A 23,349-nucleotide genomic window follows, 5' to 3' on the forward strand; every position below is an offset into this window, starting at 1 on the left:
GTTTTTTTGCTAAATCTAAAATGTGCTCAGAATCGTTTCAATGTGCATTTCTTTTATTAATATGATTTGCAATTATTCAAATGACTTGATAGTTTGTCATCTTTTTACTTATTCATAACTTTTGACCATTTACCTACTGTAACCCAGCCATGCTTTTCCTTTTTGGGAGGAAGGTCTGGATCTGTTATTTCACCAATGTGGGGAAATTCTAGTGTTGAAAATTCCCTCAACCACTTCAAAATAACAACTTTCTGTAAATTAATTGTAGGGATTTTTCTGGATGTGTTTAGAAGACAAGTGATTTAACCAGTGTCTCACAAGCAGTATGTGTCAAAATCAGGACATGAACTTCTATTTTTGTGTCTCTAAGGTCAACCCTCTATCCTCTATGGCTTGATGTCTCTCTACTCAATTGTGCTTAAGTAAATAATTTTTTTAGCCATCATTTAGGCTTATTTGTATCTTTAAATCATGTTTTCTTTCCCTTTAAAAAAAAACTATTACTATTTCTTTACTATTATTTAATCATGTTATAAATTATTGAACTATTGTATAAATTCCTGCATTTAAAAAATTATAAATTAAAAACATTCTAAACTTAAAGAACAAAAAAAGTATTTCCATGTTGAATTCTCATTTCTTACCACTTACACATATACACATATGTAATAAATTTCACCAATTACTTTGAAAATTGTCCTCTTTGTCTTTCTACTTAAACTTTGTTTTACTGTCATCTGTTTTTTTAAAAATGTCAATATTTATTTTTGAGGTCTCACTGTTGCTATTCTGACCAGCTGATTCCTCTCATTCTCCAATTAAACCCTAGAGAGAGGAGGGGGAAAAAAATCTTACAAACAAATAAGCCTTATCAAGCAAAGAAGAAGCTGCCAAGTGGCCATGTCCTGAGGTCATCACCCCTCTGTTAGGAGAGGGGAACCATGTTTCCTCATAAGCCCTTTGGCATGGTTGATCACTATACCGAGCAGAGTTCCTTCAAAATTCCTTTCAAAATTTTATTTATTGATAATATTGCTATCTTTTCATAAACTATTTTCCTGGTTCTGCTCTTTCCCCTTTGCATTAGGTCTCTGAAATTTTTTGAAGTATATTCTTTCATAATTTCTTACATATTCTATTACATTTATAAGCCATTGTTTTTTTTTTATTTTTTTAGATTTTTCAAGGCAATGGGGTTAAGTGGCTTGCCCAAGGCCACACGGCTAGGTAATTATCAAGTGTCTGAGGTTGGATTTGAACCCAGGTACTCCTAGCCGCCCCTATAAGCCATTATTTGTTCAGTTATTTTCCAGCTGTTGAAGAAACAGTTTAAGATATACTCTTATGTTCCAATTTCTTTTTCTTTTTAATTTTATTTTTCTCTTTTAGTTCCTTCTTCAGAATCAGAAAGCAATGGAAAGACTTGCATAAATTGATACCAAGTGAAATGAGCCAAAGCAGAAGAATATTATACATATTAACAACAACATGGGGTGATGATCAGTCATGATGAACTTGTTCATTTTAGCAATACAATAATCAAAGACAATTTTAAAGACTTGTGGTGGAAAATACTGTCCATATCCAGGGAAGGAACTGTGGAGTTTAAATGAAGACCAAAGTTTATTTTTTTCAATTTTTTAAAGTTGTCTTATTTATTATTTCTTTTTTTTTTCTCACCAATGTTCCCTTTCTTCTGTTTGGATCTTATCTTCTCTCACAACATGATCAATATTGATCTATGTTTAGCATAGTTACAAATGTAGAACCTATAAGAGGAGGTAGAAAAATTGTAAAATTCAAAACTTTGCAAAAAAATGCTTGGTAAAAGTACTGTTGCATGTAGTTGGAAAAACAAATAAAATTTAAAAAAGAATCAGAAGGAAAGATATGAAATACAGTGAATAGAATGATGGATTTGGAGTCAGGAAGATCTGAGTTCAATTCTAGCTAGAGACACTTAAGAGTTTTGTGACTCTAGGCAACTCACTTGATCTTTGGTTGCCCTCAGTTTCTTCATCTGTAAAATGGGAATATTTACATCTATCTCCCAAGGGTGGTTGTGAGGATAAAATGAGATAATATTTGTAAAGTGCTTTGCAAACCTTCAAGAATCATGCAAATTCTAGTTTTAGGAAATTTATTTGGCTTGCCACTCTCTGGTATAATCTTCCCTCTCAACCCCCACATCTCCCTGTCCTTGTTTATTTCTTTGTTAATTTTTTTTTATATTTCTACATAGATCAAACTATTAGAGGAGTTCAGTCCTCTTTAGTCTGGCTCAGATATGAGGAACAGGGTTTGTCTTCCCCTTCCCCCCATGTTGGAATCTTCTCATGTACTCCAATTATGAGAAATGGCAAGCTCTACTCCCATCTTCCTCTTTTGTTCTCTAATGTATTCCTTTTATCCTCCCTTTAATTGCTATTTAATTGCTATCCTTTAATTGCTCATATGAGCAATTAAATATAATGAGGATATTTCTGCTATAGCAGAGGAAGAGATCCAAGATGGAATTTTGTATCCCATCTGGAAATCATTGAGTTCTTCATGTTTATAGTACTGTAAGAAATCAGGTGTCCAAGAAAATCTTCAAATAGTAACCAGTGGATAAATCTCAGCCTCTTTTCTTCCATTAAAACAAAATATTGTGGATGAAACTACCAGATCAGTTCTCTCCAAGAATAAAGTCAGATGCAATTGTTTACAGTGGTTATCCTTCTGGTCCTGGAATGTACTCCCTTCTCTTAGAATCCCTCTCTTCTTTCAAGATGCACAAGTATTATCTCACACATGAAGCTTTTTCCAGTCTCTGAAACTCTTAGTAACTTCCCTCCCAAATTACTTTGTATTTAATTCCTTTGCATTTCTGTCATTTATTCATAACTTTTTAAATCAGCTTTCTGGCATCAATTACTTCTTTTCTCTTCTCCCTCTACTTTACTTCATTTGCTAATCTCATCATCTTCCATGGATTTAATCACTATCTATGCTGATGATTCTATTTATCCTGCCCCAGATCCTCTCTGCTGACCTCTACTCTTGCAACTCCAACTACTGCACATGTCAAACTGGATATCCAGTAGACAGATCCCTTAAATCAAATATATTCCAAACTGAATTTACTATCTTTCCCCCCTAAACCCTCCCCTCCCCAACTGCCCTCCTGTAAAGGGCAACACAAACCTCCCAGTCCCTCATATTTGTAACTCAGGAGTCATCCTGGATTCTTTACTATTTCTTATCTCCTAAATCCAAACTGCTCCCAAGGTCTGTTGATTTTACCTTTGCAACATTTCTTCTTTCCTTTGATATTATCCCACTCTAGCACAGGCCCTCATTACCTCACTCTTGGACTGTTGCAATAACCTGCTAGTGGGTCTGTCTGCCTCAAGTCTCTCCCCACTTCAAACTATCCTCCATTCACATATTAAAGTGATTTTCCTAAAGCACAAGTCCTATGTTATTCCCAGTCCCTCTCCCCCCATTAGAATTCAGTAGTTTCCTATTACATCCAGGAGCAAATACAAAATACTCTGTCATTCAAAACACTTCATAATCTAGCTCTTTCCTAATTGTCCAATCTTCTTATAGCTTGTCCCCCTATACATATTCTTTGATTCTGTGGCACTAGTCTTTTGACTGTTCCAAGATCACTCTTGGATTTCTCTGTCTCCCTTGCCTGGAATACTCTTTCCTCTTCTCTAACTACTAACCATCCTGGCTTCCTTTTAAATCTCAACTAAAAATCTTACCTTCTACAGGAAGCCTTCCCCAAGCTCTCTCAATTCAGGGCTTTCTCTTTGCTAATCATCTCCATTTATCCTGTATATGGATTGCTTTGTATATATTTGTTTGTATGCTGTCTCCATTATATTTTGAGCTTTTTGAAGGCAGGGACTATCTTTTGTCACTTTTTGTATCTCCAAGAGTTTAGTATAGTATCTGACATATTGTAGATACTTAACAAATAGTTATAGATTGATTGTTGATTGATTGATGGCTTGTATTAAGATAAGCATCAATTAACACCCCCCCCCAAGACACCAAGAACTTTGAAACATGAAATATTGTCAGACCAGGTCTTCTACATACTGTATTTGCATAATAAATGTTTTAAATTCCAGTGATTTCACTGCAGAAGTTGACATTTGTTCCTGATGAAGTATTGATTTCAGTAGTGGTGATGTCCTGGGTTAAGGAGTGGTCACAGTTTAGGCAATGGATTGAGAACGGAGCATGTTCAGAAGCAAGTAACATTTGAGTGATGCAGATCTAGAAGTAGAGTGGGATCCTAGTTCAGTCTGAAACCTGCAAAGGAATATCCACAGCAGGAATCAGTGCCCAAAGGGCGTCTACAATTCAGTGACCAGCAAAGCTTCCTGCCTGATTAATAGTTGAGTCTACTTTTGCCCAGAGCCAAACCCAGGTCAGGAACTTGTAGAGATCTAAGACCAAAGGGGCAGCAACCAGAGTTTGCCTGGGATTCAACCATTTTGAAGTCACTGAAAGTGACTTCAAATTTAGCTGTCCCTGAGATCCTGGAATAAGATAATACCCAATATCCCCTCAGACCTTCCTTAAAGAAAAACATACATTCAGGCCCTAACCTCCAAATGGAATTTAGGAAGTGGCTTGGAAAATGAGCAAATGAAATAGAAATACTGACATAAAAAGCTATTATACTGACCGGGAAGCTTGAGGTTTACAAACCCAGAAGATGAAAATGACTTCAAAATAATTACAAGCAAAATCTCAAATAAAAAACACTGCTGGGGATAGATTCACCTAGAATTCCTAGAAGAAGTAAAACAATAGTTAGAAATGTTTTTATAATGAAAGTGAGAAAACTAGAGGGGAAAAAATTGGAAAAGAAATGACACTTATGAAAGAAAAAAATTGAAAAAAGAATGAACAGTTTGGCACAAGAGGTATGAAACCTTGCCAAAGCAACAAATTCCTTGAAAATTAGAATAAACCGAATAGGAGCCAATGATTTCATATAGCAAAAAAAAAAATTAAAATGAAATCATAAGACTGAAAAATAGAAGAGCAAGATATTTATATATCTTAAAGTATTTGTATGACCTGGAACAAAAAAATAATTTTAAGAATATTGGACTACTTGAATGCCATGACTAAAAAAGGAGCTTCATTAACTCTGTGACTTTGGGCAAGTCACTTAAACCCATTGTCTTGGAAAAAATCTCCTCTCCCCATAAAAATAGAGCTTAAGAATTCTTGAAAGACAGCTATCCAGATTTCTTAGAACTTAGAAATAGAAACAATGTAGGAGTCATCTTCCTGAAAGAAATCTCAAAATGAAAACTCCCAGGAATATAATAGTCAAAACTCAGAGGTTCCAATTCAAAGAAAAAGTTTTACAATTAGTCAGAAAAAAAGAATTCGGCCTTAAGGGTCCATTGTCAATATCACACATCATTTAATGATCACCAATGTGAAGGTGCAGTGAGCTTAGAATATCATATTGCAGAAGACAAAGATATAAATCTATTGGTAAGAATAATTTACTCAGCAAAACTGAATATAATCCTACAGGAGAAAAATAACAGATTTTCAATGAAATAAGAGGACTTCTAAGCATTCCAGATGAAAAGTCTAGAGCTGCATAGAAGCATTACATTTGAAACACAGCAATCAAAAGATAAACAAAAACAAATAATGAAAAAACCTAACAAAATCTACTTACAATAAAGACCAACAAACATTATACTTTGATATGAGATGACACATGTCTTCCCATTGAACCTAGGGGTTGATAGAAGAATCTAATTAGACAGAAGGCCTGAGAGTGGTTCTGAAGACTAGGAAGAGAAGAGCAACATTCTAGAGGGGAAAGGGGAAAAAAAGGTGAAAGAGAATTACATAATCAGAATTACAAGCAGACATTATATAAACAAGGAAGGAGATTCTGGGGTCTGATAGTTGAAGTTTATGTTCTAAATTGGTCAAAGAAATAAATTTATAGCATTGCATACAAAATTATATTTCATCCAAGAGGGAAATAGAAGGCAAAGGGAAAAAAGAAAGGGAATTAGAGGGAGAATAGATTAAAGGAAGAGTTTGTTTTAAGCAAAATAAAATTCTAATTAAGGATGTGCAAAATATTTAAGAGCTCTTTTTTAATGTGGAAATCTGAGGAGTTCCCATAACTTGGGGAATGACTGAATAATTTATAGTATATGAACATAATGGAATATTTTTGTGCTGTAAGAAATGATGGGGGTGGGAGTAAGGAGTACTTGAGTTCAAATCCAGCCTCAGACACTTAGTGATGGCCTAGCTGTGTGGCCTTGGGCAAGCCACTTTAACCCCATTGCCTAGCAAAAACTAAAAAAAAAAATGATGAAGGGGATAGTTGCAGAGAAACTTGGGAAGACTTGTATGAATTAATGAAGGGTAAAATAAACAATACCAACAATATAGTAAAGACAAACAACTTAGAAAGAATTAGAAACTAATCAGGGTAATGATCAACCATGATTCTGGAAGAGTAACAATAAAAACATTCTATCCCTCTCTTGATAGAGAGGTGAAGGGCTCTCAGTACACAATGAAACATTATTTCATGGACATAATCTATGTGGAGATTTGTTTTTCTTGACTGAAAGTTTAAGCAGAGGTTTTGTTTTTCTTGTGTTCTTTACGGGGAATGTTGGATAGGAGAGAGAAAAAGATTTTTCTGGTAAAAAAATAATTAAAAATAAGACATCTCATAGGAACTTACTCGTTACTGCTAATTAATAACTCCTTATGTTCTGGGCACACTTCGGGTAGTTGACATGGCATGGAAGGGTTTCTGTTTAGTTTGAACTGGTTTTGTTCAGTTAGTCAAAATGGGCATATAAAATGACATCAGTCATGTCATATCCCCATTATCTTTGAAAATAAAATTGCCTATTCTCATACCACCTGCAATCTCCCTTGGCTGTTTTTCTGGTTTTTAAAGGTAAATTCCTACCCAATTCTTTATGTTATTATTGTTTAGGCATTTTTTCAGTTATGTCCAATTGTCCAAGATCCTATTTGGAGCTTTCTTAGCAACAGTACTAATGTGATTTGCATTTCCTTCTCCATTTCAATTTACAGATGAATAAACTGAGGCAAACAGGGTGAAATGACTTGGCAGAGTGATACAATTAATGAGTCTGAGGTCAGATTCTTCTTGACTCCAGACCCAGTACTCTATAGACTGCCAACTACCTGCCCCCCCCCCCCAATTTTTTATAACCTATTTAAATGTCAGAAAGGTTTCAGAGAACCTTCCCTAATTTCTCTAAAACAAACAGCTTTCCTCTTTTGGCCTCCCTTAGCATGTACTTAATGTACATTGGGCATTCAATTATCTGCATTTATATTTCACTATCCCCAGTCCAACCCACACTTGCATGTAAACTCCATGAGGGCAGGTACTTCATCTTTTTTTTTGGAAATAAAATGAAAATTTATTAAAAAGCTTATAAGACATAAGGAAGGAAGAGAGAAAGAGAGAGAGAGAGAGAGAGAGAGAGAGAGAGAGAGAGAGAGAGAGAGAGAGAAAGAGAGAGAGAGAACAGCCAAGCATCCTTGACTGGGCCATGGTCAGGGAAGACTGAACCAGCCCTGAACTTGAGTTCAGTTCAGGTTTTTATGTCTTGCCTCTCATCCAGAGGGCAAAAGGTGAACTCCCTTCCCCTATACTTGACCTAGAATTAGGTAGAGAGTAAAACCCAAGGAGATAGGTACAAATTTTACATTAAACAATGGTACTTTAAGAATGGGGAGGGTCCCCACCCAAGATTATAATTATTTCTGTTACAATCATAATTCGCTACTTCAAGTCAATTTACATCCCAAGAGTCAATTTACATGTCCACCCAAATTCTGTTACATTCAAATTCTCTTCCTCCTTCCCTGCATCATTCCCACCTCAGTCATTTTAGGACCAGTCTTCTGGGCCTTTCAGAGTCCCTTTGGAGATGAATGTATTACAGTGAGGGCTTCGTTGAGGCAGGGTCCAGGAAATGATTGGCTGACACAGCTGGTTGGCATCCTGTAGAGACTGGTCTTGGAGCTATATAGCTATAAACCAGAGCATCAGGTGGTTTGAGCACTAAAGAGAACCAAGAATGTTCCAGGCTGCCATTTGGTATAAGAGATTCAGAAAAAAAATCATAATTCAGTTGTTGCTCATGTTGCTAAGGACAGTGCTATGGAGCTCAATCCAATTTCCCAGTCTGTGTAGAGAGAATCCTTTTGTTGGCTGCCAAAATGTAGCCACTGGCTACTTGGGTTCAGTTATGCCTATGAAGAATCATTATTTAGACTCAGGAAAGCACAGGTGGAAATAAAACAAAAATTTATTAAAAAGGTTACAGGACATAAGGAAGGACGAGAGAGAGAGAGAGAGAGAGAGAGAGAGAGAGAGAGAGAGAGAGATAAAAGAACAGCCAAGCAGCCTTGGCTGGGCCATGGTCAGAGAGGTCTGAGCCAGCCCAGGTACTTCATCTTAACTAAAGTTTATATTTCTTCATGCATCTGTTAAGTAGATAAGGCAGAGACTTGTCTTTGAGATGAAAGGCCTCATCATAAAACAAATGTACCTAAGATATTAGTTGACAGACAAGATGCATGCTTGTCTCCTAAAATGAAGTTTGATACAGCTGACACAAATATACAGGCTGATCCTTTGTTGTTTGTTACTCTACTCTTGCTTTTTTTTTTGAGGCAATCAGGGTTAAATGACTTGTCCAGGGTCACAAAGCTATTAAATGTCTGAAGCTGCATTTGAACTCAATTCTTCTTGATCACAGGCCTGATGCTCTCTCCATGGGCTACCTAGTTGCCTCTTTTGATCTATTCAGTTTTTTTGGGGGGGGGAGTGGTTTGCAAGGCAAAGGGACCTGCCCAAGGTCACCAAGTTGAATAATTATTTAATGCCTGAGACTGGATTTGAACTCAGGTCTTCAATTTCAGGGTTGGTGCTCTTTCACTGTACCACCTAGTTGCCCCTTGAACTATTCTTTAAAAAAAATTTTTTTTGCAAGGCAATGGGGTTAAGTGACTTGCCCAAGGCTACACAGCTAGGTCATTATTGTCTGAGGTTGGATTTGAACTCAGGTCCTCCTGATTCCAGGGCCACTGCTCTATCTACTGCACCACCTAGCCACCCCCCCCCCCCGGGCACTTTTTAAAAAATTATTCTGGAATAATACGAATCTAGTTTGTTTTAATGATCTAATTTTCCTTTCTTTCCTTCTTCCCTTCCTTCCTACTTCCTCACTTCCTTGTTCTTTCCTTCCTCATCCCTCCTTCATCATAGTCCCTTCCTTCTGAGATCAGGCCCAATTTATTCTGTATGTCTTATGGGTATACAGTTGTTTCCAAGTAGCCACCCCCATTAGATTGAGTTCCTTGAGAGCTGGGACTGTTTTTTTTAATTTTTTTTTTAGGTTTATTTTTTTGCAAGGCAAGTGGGGTTAAGTGGCTTGCCCAAGGCCACACAGCTAGGTAATTATTAAGTGTCTGAGACCAGATTTGAACCCAGGTACTCCTGACTCCAGGGCCGGTGCTTTATCCACTGAGCCACCTAGCCTCCCTGAGCTGGGACTGTTTTGCCTTTCTTATATCCAGTCCATAAACACAGTTCCCCAATAAAGAGTAGGTGTTTCATAAAGGCTAGTTGACTTAATGTAGGCCTGAATGGGTCCAATAAACCAATAATCCAAAAAAACACCTTTATGTGCCAAACATTGTGGTAGAGACTGGGGATTCAATCAATAAAAAGAATAACAGTTTTTGCCCTCAAGGAGTTTACAATCTAATGGAAGAGATAATGGACAAAGAGAAAGTGGGATTGAGGCAATGGTGAAGCCAGTAGCTAAATTGTTTCTATGGAGAGTGGAGTAAACCAAAAAGTACAGTTTCTACTTTCTAAAAAAGCAGGTATTAGGAGGAGTTTGGTTCACCACTTTCCAGCCTCTCAAACAGAGGGAAAAGGAGATCCAGGGAAACAGTATCAGTCAAGGTTTGAATTAGCAATATGGAGGTGAGATTAGAAGTGATGGCTGGGAGGAGCTAACCTGTTCCAGGAGTCTTTCCCTACCAAGAAAAAGAGAAGATTCAAAGAAGTTTTCAACTGTAGACATTGTGGAGGATCTTCTGTGAAGCTCTCTTTGGGGAAAAAGGGGAAGTAAAGTACAGGAGTCAGGAGAGCAGGAAAGCCAGGGGAAGGTTTTTAGCCATAGGGCAATCAAGACACAGATACGACAGCTTAATAACAAAAGTTCCCTGCAGCTAAATAGCAAGCCAGGATCCCAACCCTAAACAAAGTCTGAACCCTGAAAACATTGGGGGAAAAGACAGGAATGGGTTGGGAACAATCCTCTGTAAAGTCAGAACTTGGACATAAAGGAGGGGAAAAAAAATCCTCTGCAAAGGCAAGGCTTGGACTGCATAGGCAACATCTTGGCCAACAACAAGCCAGGGATCAGACCCCAGCCCTAGCAAAATAAAGCTTGGATCTATATTCCATATAACTCAGGAGCAGAAATAAAACAGCAAAGTTGATCAAAAAAACGAAAATAGTGCTCAGTATAGAAAACTACAGACGAAGATGATAGCAATGCCTTGTCGGAATAAGAAAGCAGAGAAAAATCACTCACAGGGGAAGTATCAAAACAGTCTATGAATTGGACTCAAATACAAAAGTTCATTGAAAAGCTTAAAAAAAATTTAAGGGTGGCTAGGTGGTGCAGTGGATAGAGCACCGGCCCTGGAGTCAGGAGTACCTGAGACAATAATTACCTAGCTGTGTGGCCTTGGGTAAGCCACTTAACCCCATTGCCTTGCAAAAAACCTGAAAATAAAAAAGAATTTAAAAACCAAAGAAGAGAGGAAGAAGAAAAATGGAAAAAAAGAAATGAAAGCCATGCAGTAAAACTGCGAAAAGTTGACCAAAGAAACCAACTCCATTAAAAGTAAAAATAACCAACTGGGAAAGGAAACAGAGAAGCTAATTGAAGAAAATAAAATCCTAAAAATTAGAATTGAATAAACCATTGAATCTATAAAACTACAAGATTCCATCAAACAAAATAAAAAGGCTGAAAAAAGTGCAGAAAATGTAAAGTACTTTCTAGGGAAAGTGAATGACCCTGGCACATAGATCCAGAAGAGACAATCTACAAATCATAGGAGTATCAGAAAGCCTGGACCAAAAGAACCTGGAAAACATCATGCAGGAAATTATAAGGGAAAACTGCCCAAGTGTACTAGAACAAGGTAACAATATAACCATTGAAAGAATCCAGAGAACCCCCTCCAGAAAGAGACGCCAGGATAAAAACTCCCTGGGCTGTAATAGTCAAATCCCAGAACCCTCAAATAAAGGAGAGAATATTGTAAACAGCAAAAAGAAAACAATTCAAATATAAAGGGAACACAATATATTAACACAGCATCTATCAGCCTCAACATTGAAGGATCAGATGAAGTGGGATAACATACTTTGGGGAGCTAAGGACCTGGGATTACAACCTAGAATGTACCACCCTGCAAAATTCAGCATGTACCATCAGGGAAAAAGATGGATGTTCAATGAAATAGAGGACTTCCAGAATTTCCTGCTACAAAGACCAGAACAGAGAATTCAATAGCTAAATTCCCGACTGAAGTTACATAAAAAAGGTAAGTGAAAAGGGTATTAAAATTAACAAAACTATTTAAACAAATGTTGGTCGACTATCAAATTGTATACAACCCTAAAAGGGAAGATATAACACTTTTCTCTCAATTGAAGAGGTCCAAGATCACAACACTGTGAGATAAAAAGCCCTGAAAAAAAAGGTAAGGGTGTTAACTTCAACTTAAATGTCTCATTATACTTTGACTCACTTTAATCACAAGGTGCTAAGCACCTTGTCTAATGAGGGCATCATAAACTGCAAGGACCTGAGATAGTCTCTGTTACTTACAATTATTTGTAAAGTTCTCAGGTGAGACACCAGAGCCTCCCAGTACTTTAATTAGGGTTTGAATTAACTGGTGTTTCACTAACAAGGGGTTAAGTGCCCTGGGTGGGGGTGGGGGTGGGGGGTAAAGTGGGAGACACAATAGACCTTACTTCACTTAACAAGGTGTTAAGTACCTTGGGTAGGGTGCTAAAATGTGAAAGAAAATATCAAGAAATGAAATGGCTTTGGATGATACTTTGGCTTGTGAGGATTATGTGTACTTGAAAGATACTTGAAAAAGGGGTGAGGTAAAAAATGCTTATAATTATAATTTGATGCAATTTGAATCAATGCTGCTTATCAAGCAATCAAGTAAATAATCTGTGATAGCTTGATAACAATAGCAGTTTACCAAGCAAATATTCAAACTGTGATTGATGATACCAGATTAATAATATTAGAGTGATAAATAACACAAAGGAAAGAGGCACAAAGATTTATAATTTTAGAGGGGAAAGAAGGGAGAATGTGAATACTGAGCAAATTCTATTCAATAGATTTAGCCCAGTGAGGGAATAAAATACATTCCAACCTGGGTTTAAAAATCTAACAATCTACAGGGAAAGGGGGGGGCGGGACTGGGAAAGGGAAAGATAAGGTAAGGAAAGGTATAAGGGAAAATAAAATGAAAGTTAAATTCTTAAAAGTCAAATGGGAAAGGTAGTAAAATTTTGGTGGGGAGGAAAATACTGAATTAGTCTTCTTAACTGTAAATTTGAATAGGATGAACTGTCCTGTAAAACAGAAGTGGATAGCAGAATGGATTAAAAACAAGAATCCTACAATATGTTGTTGATAAGAAGCACAGTTGAAGCAGAGAGACAGACACAGGGTAAAGGTAAAAGGTTGGAGCAAAATATATTATGCCCCAGTAGAAGTAAAAAATCTGGGTTAGCAATTTTTTTTTTTTAGGTTTTTGCAAGACCAAATGGGGTTAAGTGGCTTACCCAAGGCCACACAGCTAGGTAATTATTAAGTGTCTGAGACCGAATTTGAACCCAGGTACTCCTGACTCCAAGGCTGGTGCTTTATCCACTATGCCACCTAGCTGCCCCAGCAATCCTAATCTCAGACAAAGTAAAAGCAAAAATCAATCTCATTAAAAGGGATAAGGAAGGAAACAATACCTTCTTAAAAAGCTCCACTGGGGAACAGACTAGGTGTAAAAGCAGGAGATGATTATAGTAATCTGCTGTTTGATAAACCCAAAGAGTCTGGCCATTGGGATAAAAGCTCCCTCTTTGATAAAAATTGCTGGGAAAATTGGAAGTTAGTATGGAAGAAACTTAGATTAGACCAACACCTCACACCCTTTACCAAGATAAGATCCAAATGGTTATAGGACATAGACATAAAAAAAAACAATACTATAAGCAAATTAGAAGATGAAGGACTAGTCTACCTGTCAGATTTATGGAAAGGGCAGCAGTTTATGACTAAGGAAGAGTTGGAGAACATCACCAAAAACCAATTAGCTGATTTCGATTACATTAAATTAAAAAGCTTTTGCACAGATAAAACCAATGTAACCAAGATCAAAAGAAATGTAGTAAATTGGGAAACAAGCTTTACAACTAATGATTCTGACAAAGGATTCATTTCTAAAATATACAGAGAACTGAGTCATATTTTTAAAACAAAAAGCCAGTCCCCAATTGACAAATGGTCAAAGGATATGCAAAGGCAATTTACAGAGGAGGAGATCAAAGCAATCCATAGCCATATGAAAAAATGATCTAAATCATTAATTATTAGAGAAATGCAAATTAAAGCTTCTCTGAGGTACCACCTCACACCTCTCAGATTGGCCAGTATGACCAGGAAGGATAATGATCATTGTTGGAAGGGTTGTGGGAAATCTAGGACACTGTTACACTGTTGGTGGAGCTGTGAACTCATCCAACCCTTCTGGAGAGCTATTTGGAACTATGCCCAAAGGACAACAAAAATGTGCATACTCTTTGACCCAGCAATACCACGATTGGGTCTATGCCCTGAAGAGATGAGGAAAAAAGATAAAAACATTACTTGTACAAAAATATTTATAGCAGCCCTGTTTGTGGTGGAAAAGAATTGGAAATCAAAAACACTGTACACCCTAACAGCAACACGGGGGTGATGATCAACCTTGATGGACTTGCTCATTCCATCAGTGCAACAATTGGGAACAATTTTGGGCTGTCTGCAAAGGAGAGTGCCATCTGTATCCAGATAAGGAGCTGTGGAGTTTGAAAAGTGCAAGGACTATTTCCTTTAATTTAGGAAAAAAACAGATATCTTATTGTCTGATCTTGTTACCTCTTAGACTTCTCTTCTTTAAGGATATGATTTCTCTCTCATCACACCCAATTTGGATCAAGGTACAACATGGAAACTAAGTAAAGACTGACAGAGTGCTTTCTGTGGGGGTGGGGTGGGGGGAGGGAAGTAAGATTGGGGGGAAAATTGTAAAACTCAAATAATATCTTTAATAAAAATAAATTTTAAAAAAATGAACTAACCACCAATGAAGAGGAAATTGAAGCAATGATATGGCAATATGGGAAAAGGCTGATAAAAATCTCAGGCACTGTTGGAGAATCAAGTTTTTTTCTTCCTGTTTCTTATTGTTTCATTGGTACATTTATATACATCCTAAGTGCAAAAACAGCAAGTAAATGAGCTCTCTTTTTGAGGGGCAAAGTTTGAAAGGGCTTGAAAGTCTAGCCTTAAAAAACCTTACCATTTTATTTTAAGCCAGGCAGCATAATGAATAGACCTGCAGTCAGGAAAACATGCTCAAATCCAGCCTTAGATGCTAACTAGAAAGCTGTGTGACCCTGGAGTCACTTAATTTACTTGCTTCAGTTTTCTCAACTATAAAATGCAGATAAAAAAAAGCACTTACTTCCCAGGTTTGTAAGCATTAAATGAGTTACTATTTCTAAAGCTTTTGCTATGTAAATGATAGTTATTGCTATTGTTAATCTAGTTTTTCAGTAAGACAACTTGTCTAAGATGAACAAGATGACTACCACACGTTTGATTTTGAATAGTTTATTAAAGGAAAGGTGAAGCATCAGTTTCAAATTGTACAAAAGGAAAAACCTCATATTGTAAATGTACAATTTACAGAAGTACTAGCAAAACCAATCAAGGAGACACTCAAAATACAAAAATCTATTTGACTTCAAACTGAATTGGAAACCCATTGGAGGTACCTAGATATTAAACCTTTTTTTTTTTTTGTTTTTGTTACACAGTATTCTACAATTCTAAGTTAGGTTTCAGTTTTCCACAGAGAACTGTGAAGAACAAGACCGGCCTGTGATTGTGACTCAAACCATGCAGCATCGATCATCATCCTCTGCGCTCCCAGAACTACTGAGCTGACGTGTTAATACAGCTATTCCTGCTGTCCTTCTTCCAAGAAAGTCAAAGTTTTAACAGCACAGCATTGTTGTCCCCTCTTAATCCTGGCTGAGGAACTGCTGAAATAGCAAGTCAAAAATTTTTGGCAACCAAGTCTTATTTTGAGGACTGTACACACATTTTGAAAAAAAAATTTTGATTTTTTATATTTATTAAAAGGATGAAAACATCCAGATTTTTTTCTCCTTCCCAAAAGGTAATCACTGGGTGTGCAGATTTTTATCTTTTTTAAAAAAGAATGAAATTTTTGGTAAAAGAGAAAATCTCATGATTTTGTTGCAGCTGTTTTAAAAATAACCACTTAATCAGAAATAGCCGTTCTTACAGTGGATGGCTGTGTTTTGAAGTTCCAGTGCTAAAGTAAAGAATCAAAAAGAATGAGGAAAAGTTGTTTTCTCAAACTACAATAGCAGCAACTGGGCATAGTCAGAAAAGCTAAGCAGAAAGAAACTCCAAATCACTGAAGCTTCTTAATATAATGAATTAGCTCAGAACTACTTTGGCCTTTCTTCTGTTGTGAAAATTCATGATTTTTCTAACTCTGAAGAATAATTTTTAAAATGCAGTTAACACTGAAAATGTAACTGGATTCCTTGGTAAGCTTAAGAACTTAACCTTCTAAGCACACACTTCTATGCAGCACATATTTTTAACTGGCAAAATTAATTTAAAAAATTATTCAGCACATAAAGATATTTACTGCAAGGGAAGTAGACACATCTATGGTACAGTTACAATTGCTTCTGAACGGCAAAGTGATTATTTTAGCAATTCATGATTATTTTCCAAAGGAAATGGCAGTCTGTGTACCTTGGGTTTGTCAGGGCATGATATAAGTGATAAAAACAGCAAACTGATTAACTTGAGAACTGTTGGTTTGTTTTACTGAGAATACTTTATTTGCTGGTATAAGTTGCTAAAAATGCACAGAACAAATAGCCATAGAAAATGTACTGTGTTCGTGTCTCCCTGGTGCTATATAAAAGGCATTGTTGCACAGCATTTGTTGGAAAAGTGGCTGCATGGACATTTCTGATTTTATGCCCCCTTATAAATAAAAATAAACCTTCTTTCTCAAGAGTATATAAAATCTGGGTTTTTCATCCCTGTGTCGGGGGGGGGGGGAAGGGGGTGTGTTTGGCAGCGGTACACTGGGCTGTTCGTGATCTGCTCCTCTCATGCCCATGGACTATAATGTCAACCACATCCAGGGTGTTCAGAAACACTCTTCTGCAACCAGGATGACCGGCTTAGCATCACTGCTAGTCAATAACTGACCGGCATAGGTTTAATAAAAATGATTAGCTCTTAAAACATAAAAAGGCAAATGTTAAAACAGTTTTAAATTGTACAGCAGGAAAATAAAGTTAAAAATATTTTTTTTCCACTCAATGCTGAGTTTTCATAAAACAGGTGTACAACAGTGTTTATCTTGACAGCTGTTTCAAAAATTTAAAATCCCCATCCCCCCATCCAGAAAAAAACCACACACATCTGTATTGGGATAGTCCAGTACTAGAATACAAATGATTTTTCAGGTCAGTCTGTCTTTCTGAGGTGACCATCGACATTCCTTTGTGTAATTTACATGCTCCTTTCTTCTGCTCTGTCACTGCAAAAAGGGATTGACCTTAATCATTTGATAAAAAAACAAAGATCACATCAAAAGTGTTTTTTTTTTCCATACAAGCTATCACAGTATATAGGCCTCTAGCTCTAAATAATAGAGTTCCAGATTTATAAAATTTCTTCATCAGACTTCAGAACATAGGCATTCCAAATCCCTAGAAAAATAAAAAAAAAATTGTTATACAAAAATGATACCTAGAAAAACCTATCTAAAAGAAATACATAAACTTGTATAGAAATAAGCAGTATTAAGAATAATATATACCATAGTGATATTTTGTGAAAAGATCACAAAAAGGTACTTGAACCAAGAATAAAAGAAAAAACAATGATGGTCTTGGACCACCTCAAGTTCCAGAAACTACTAGGACAGAATAAAGCATATGCTGTTGGATAAGACAACTGTGTTAGACGATTCTGCTTAATTGTTTTTCCTTGTCTCAAGAAAAGGGTTTAATATGACTGTTTTACAATAAAAAGGTATGTATTAAAAGAACTTACTGAATCGTCTTCTATGATAGCTGCAGAATCAAAGAAATCTGGCCTCAATTCCGCTCGTTCTCTTCGGTTTCTTGAAGGGGGCTGAAAAGAGAAGTTATTTAGGGACCTGTTAGCTGAGAAAGAGTTTCCAAACAAAGACATTGATCATAAAAGATTATATTTCACAACAAGAATTTTCTTTTTGGTTTAAAAAAACTTGGGTTTGTGAATCTACTAGCAAAAATTATGCCATTTGTCAGAGTTAAAAAAGACTAAGATATTGAAACATTAAAATTAGAAAATAACATGGATAGAATGAAAATTTTCTTTTCTCTCAGGAACAATTTATTTATTTTTCTCTTTAATTAATCAATTAATTTATTCTTATTTTTGTACAAATTTATATATTACTAAAATATTCTTGTTTAAGAGTAAACATAATACCCCCCAAATATAGACCCGCATGAGCAATAAAGTAAAGGGAAAAAAAATCAAAATCAAAATAATAATAACAATAATGATGATGATGATGATGATGATAGGTGCAGCCAGGTGGCGAAGTGGACAGAGCATTAGCCCTGGAGCCAGGAGCACCTGAGCCCAAATCTGGCCCCAAAACACCCAACAATCACCCAGCTGTGCAAGCCACCCCAACCCCATTGCCTTGCAAAAACAAAAAAACAAAAAAAAGACCCAAAATAAAGTAATAGTAATAGTAATAGTAATAGTAATAATAATAATAATAATAATAATAATAATAATAATAATAATAATAGTAGGGGTGGCCAGGTGGTGCAGCAGACAGAGCAATGGAGTCCAAATCTGGCCTCAGACACCCAACAATCACCTAGCTGTGTGGCCCCAGGCAAACCCCTCCCCCAAATAATAATAAGAAGAAATGTGCATCAGTCTGTGAGGAACATTTTATTTAATGATAAAGAGGATATTAATATTTCACAGCATCCATGGGTTAGTATATCAGAGAATAAATATCAAGGCTGAAAGCAAATGGATATTGAGTTTTTCTCAAATTTGGACTAAAGAATAACAGATTCACGATACTGCAACCATTTTTGGAGCAATATCGTCTTATAGACAGTCTCTAAAATGATTTAAGCTTATCAAAATCTCCACAAGCCCAATCACCTGGGACTCTAATATTATATTATCAGAACTGCCTTAACCCACATCTTGAATGCTACTCATCACCTACCTGGCCCAAGGAACTTAAACATCAGTATGCAGTCAATCCTAAGAAATATTTAAAAAACTCAAAAAATTTGAATTTTTTTTACCAGATCAATAACCATGGTGTCTTCAAATTCTTCATTCATATCCTCCAACTGACCCCGGGATGACATCATCACATCTTCAAAAATGGGCTCAGCATCATCCTCCATAAGGCCCCGGCTGAAGCATAAGGCATACTTTAAAAAACTGTAGAAACTCAAAAAAACCCATTCCTGATAATCTAGATCAATGCTTCAAACTAAAAACAAAACAAACCAGGATTCTTAAGTGTTATCATTTAAATTCCACCCAAAGAAACAAGAGTTCAACCCTAAAGGAATCTAAGACTTGTCTCAAATTTTTTCTCAAATAAAGCAGAAGTACCACTCATAAGAATTTTAATTCTTCATATTTTTACAAAGACCAAATAATACAGATATATAAACTACATAGATCAAAATTTCTAGTATCATGTGCTAGAAATCACAATCTCTAGATATGAATACTTACACTGCATTCCTTACTCCACTTCTCACTTTCATGTAGTTCATTCCTGTCCTGTCCTTTCGATTTAGGTCTTCTAACTTTTGTTGGCCTAACCAGGAGATCTGCATCTGAGGACTAACAGAGACAGGATATTATTATTCATCTATAGCAGTTGTTGGTTGCTCATTGGTTAGAGTGCTATGATAATAAAATCATTGTAATTTTGCTTGATTATTCAGGGAAATAAGGAAGTTGGTTCAATTTTGTGGTTAGAGATCTCAATCTCAAAAAGACATTTAAAAATATGGCCCATTATCCATAAAGAGAGCAAGTAAGGATGGGGATGAATCAGCAGAAAACTACTCCGAGAGGGTCCCTGCCTGGTGTGGTGAACTCCTTGAATAATATTTAATATCTCTATAGAGAAGATTCTCTTGTGCCATGAGTCCTGAAGGAGGGGATTCATACTACTTATAAACTTGATTTAAGAGAGAAAATTTTCCCTATTAAGTTATGGTGCATGCCACAAAGAAGGGTAGTAAGTCTCCATATTAAATCAAGAGAAATGTGACTCTTGGCTCCTCTCCTTCTGGGACATTAATCTGTTGTCCTTCGGGGGTGGGGGGTGGGTGTGGGTGTGAAGGAGGCAAAATGGATCATAAATCTGTATTTTTACTATACAGTTCATACCTAGTCTTCCTTTCTGGGAGGAATAGCAGTTTTTGCAGAAATGGTATGAAAAGAATTGAGGTAACTCTTTTTTCTGATCCAGATGCTAGATTATCATGGTCTTCTTGCAGACCTGCCTTCCTCTAAAGTATACCTACATTCTACAAATGATATTCTTATTCCCTAATTCCTTGTTCCCCGAGGAAAAGAAAAAACTCATCTGAAAGGAAAAGAAAATACTAAAACCAAAAACAAAAGTCAACTCCCAAATCTTGGAAATTTTCAAAGGAAGATTCTTAGCAATTGCTGTATTCATTCCTGATAAATACAGGATTCCTTCCCAAAGTTATTTCTATTTTACCCAACCATGTCCTGCCACTGAATCCCTTTGGTCATTCATTTCTTAAACCTGTTGCACTAAGAGGCACAATATTTTTTCAAAGGGAAATCTGAAGCAATAAGGAAATAAGGTTTGAACATATTGGTCCTGCAAATAACTTGTTTTAATCTATTAGATTGATTAGTTTATCCCTAATCTTGTAATCCTCCACCTTAACATATTTTTATGTTTTTTGATAAGTGTATCCTTTACTTCAAGATTGTATAAAATGTTGAAAAACCACCTTTTGTGTTTTCTGTATTTTTTACATTTCAAATAAGTTTTAATGTTTGTAAGCTTGTTACATAATTTTTGTCTTTGGTGATTACACTATTAAATTTTATTTTCCTGCAGTTGAATTTAATAAATTTGTTTACTTGATTATTACTTCACAAGTCAGTAAAGTTGTTTTCTGAAGAAATAAAAAAAAGCACAGTGATCAACCTGTACTCAGGGTAGGGAAGGAGACTTGTCAAAGAGAAGGGCCATAATTAGATAAAATGGAAAATGTTATATGAAGAAAGGAGAATGTATCCTGTGGCCTTGGGGGTCCAGAGAATTTTCATTAGGAAAAACACTAGCAAGTGAGAGAAACTAAAGAGGCCAGCCTGAAGAGCTAAGTTTGTTGTTCAGAGGAAAGAAACATTACTGTCTCTTAATTTTTAAATCAGTAATATTACAAGAACATTTCTTAAAGAAAAACAATTTGCTGATGCTAACATTTATATAGCACTTTTAAGTTTGCAAAAAGCTGTCCACATGTTATCTCATTTGAGTCTCATAATAGCTTTATGAGGTATGTCTTATCTCTGTCGTACAAATGTGGAAATGGAGACACAGAGAGGTTAAGTGACTTGCCCAAGGTCATACACGATTTTAAAAGGCCACATGAGGAAATGGAAAATCATTAAGTTGTGAAATTCAATTTATGTGATTAGTCTCTTAAAATCCTTGAAAATATCCAAAGTGAAGTGCAAATACATTCACATGAGTTGAGGTACAACCATGCATGACTTATACAGCTTCCTTAAAAAGAGAAAAAAAATTAGATCTAGTAATGATACTTATATCCAAAGGTTAGACTTCTGATAACCTCAAAGTACAGAAATAACACAGGAAGTATTTAATAAATATTCATCGAATTGAATTTGACTTCTTAGATATACTCTATGACTAGAGATGGAAGGCTAGAGTCAGGAGCCTCTTTCTGAGAGGACTGATGGAGAAGAGATGCTGCATCTTTACTATTCCTCCCATCTTCTTAGGGAAGTTGAGCTAGAGTGCTTAGAACATTAGGTAGTGAGACTGCTGGTTGGATAAAAAGGTTTTAGGCAACAAGGAGTCACAGTTAACAGCTCAAGGCAGTGACATTCAATGCGTCAAGTTCCAATCCGTGAACAATTTGTGATTGGGAGCCAGATTCTATAATAGGGATTAAGATTGCATTAGAAAGAAATACATTACTTCTGAGGCTAAAATAAGGTCAGATTAAGTAGTGACAGTTTCAAATGCTATTTGCTTTGTGGTCTTGATTGAAAAAAAACACAACATTTTAAGGAGTTGAATAATTTGGAATAATTTCTCTCATACTGACACCAGCTGTTTGGACCATGAGGTCATAATTCTATCATTATTCCTCACCTTGTGGCAATGAACCTCCTAATGAGAACAGAAGTGCCTAAGAGAAAGGAAACAGTCCCTCAAGTACTGATTTTACAAATTTAAATATAAAGTGATAATATATCCTTTGTGAAAAGTCAGCCCTGGATTACTTTCCATATGCTTCCTCTGTTCCTACACACATGCTGCCAAATAGAGTTGAAGGAAGTCCTATAACCACACTGATTGCAATCATTACCCAATTGTGTTATCCAATTTCTCTTAGGCTCTCACTACAGCAAAGCAATCCTTTCACTTTCCTTAAGTGATTCCCTATCTCAGTTCCCAGAAAAGTTTTTCTTTCTTTAGGTCTCCCACTGCTCCTCTATCCCTTGCTCTTAGCTGAGGATTGTGGCTTGTTCACTGAGGTAATGATCTCTTTTCTCCCCTAGTATGAGGTATTGAGGTGGTTTTAACTCTTTGCTAAACTATGCCTTTTCACATGGTCCTTGATTCTATTCCTTTAATAATTTCCAGGAGAATGTCTCCTTAATTATCTTATTCAATGTCTTTTACTCATTGGTTTCTTTGCCATTGCCTTCAAACATGCTTAAATTCTTCTGTGAACATGCTCTTGTCTCATATCCTCAAAAACATCTCACTTCATCTGTCCATTCCTGCTTGCTATTGCACTACATCTCTGCCTTTTTGTAGCTAAAGCTCATCCCACTTAATGCCAGTATCTTTCTTCAGAGATTATCTCCAATTTATCTTACATGTATCTATCTTGTTTCTTCCTAATTATTTATATGTTGTCTCTTTCATTAGATTGTGAATCCCTTGAAGGTAGAGACTCCTTTTTCTTTGAATCCCAATTTTTCCTCTCACCTCTCCCCTACCCCCCAATCCTCTTGCACAGTGCTGGGTACACATACTAGTTCCTTAATAAAAGTTTGCTGATTTGACTCTCATCCAGTTGTTAACTCTTTGCAATCTGCAATCCAACCTGACCACTCAACCAAAACTGCTTTCACTACTAAAATTACCAATCAATTGTTAGATCTAATGGTCTTTTCCCAGTCTTATTTCTTATCTGCTCATTTCACATCAATAATTACCCTCTCCTCTTGGGTGCATCCTCCTCTCTATCTCTAAGCTTTCTTGATGCTATTCTTACCTGTCTCTCTTATCAGTCTTATTGTTTCTTCTCAATTTCTATTGCTGGCTCATTATCCATACCATGCCCCCTAATTGGCAGTGTTCTCCAAAGTTTTGCTCTGCTCTGGCTCCTATTCCCTTCTCTACAGTTTCTCTAATGGTGATTTAACTAGCTCCCATAGGTTTAATCATCATCTATATGCAGATGACTTCTAGATGTATCCATTCAGGCCAGTTTCTCCCCTAAACTCTCCATCACCAATTTACCTTTCCAACATGTCAAATTTGACTACC

At 36.3% G+C, this 23,349-nt stretch overlaps 1 protein-coding gene across 2 annotated transcripts in view; it reads right to left on the reverse strand.

The window, feature by feature from the left end:
• Positions 1–15,019: 15,019 nt before the first annotated feature.
• The window catches only part of STAG1 (STAG1 cohesin complex component), a 351,800-nt gene continuing 343,470 nt past the window's right edge, over positions 15,020–23,349 (reverse strand). The window contains exons 25-28 of one of the 2 annotated variants that reach the window (XM_074214835.1): positions 19,275–19,385; positions 18,830–18,944; positions 17,556–17,636; positions 15,020–17,209 (exon numbers count right to left, since the gene is read on the reverse strand). In XM_074214835.1, coding sequence (XP_074070936.1) covers positions 17,186–17,209; positions 17,556–17,636; positions 18,830–18,944; positions 19,275–19,385 — 331 coding nt within the window. In that variant the 3' untranslated portion in view covers positions 15,020–17,185. The remainder of the gene's footprint in view (positions 17,210–17,555; positions 17,637–18,829; positions 18,945–19,274; positions 19,386–23,349) is intronic. The other variant, XM_074214834.1, reaches the window with a different exon arrangement.

Source organism: Macrotis lagotis, chromosome 1 (assembly GCF_037893015.1).
Source record: "Macrotis lagotis isolate mMagLag1 chromosome 1, bilby.v1.9.chrom.fasta, whole genome shotgun sequence".
NCBI classification, from domain to species: Eukaryota; Metazoa; Chordata; class Mammalia; order Peramelemorphia; family Peramelidae; genus Macrotis; species Macrotis lagotis.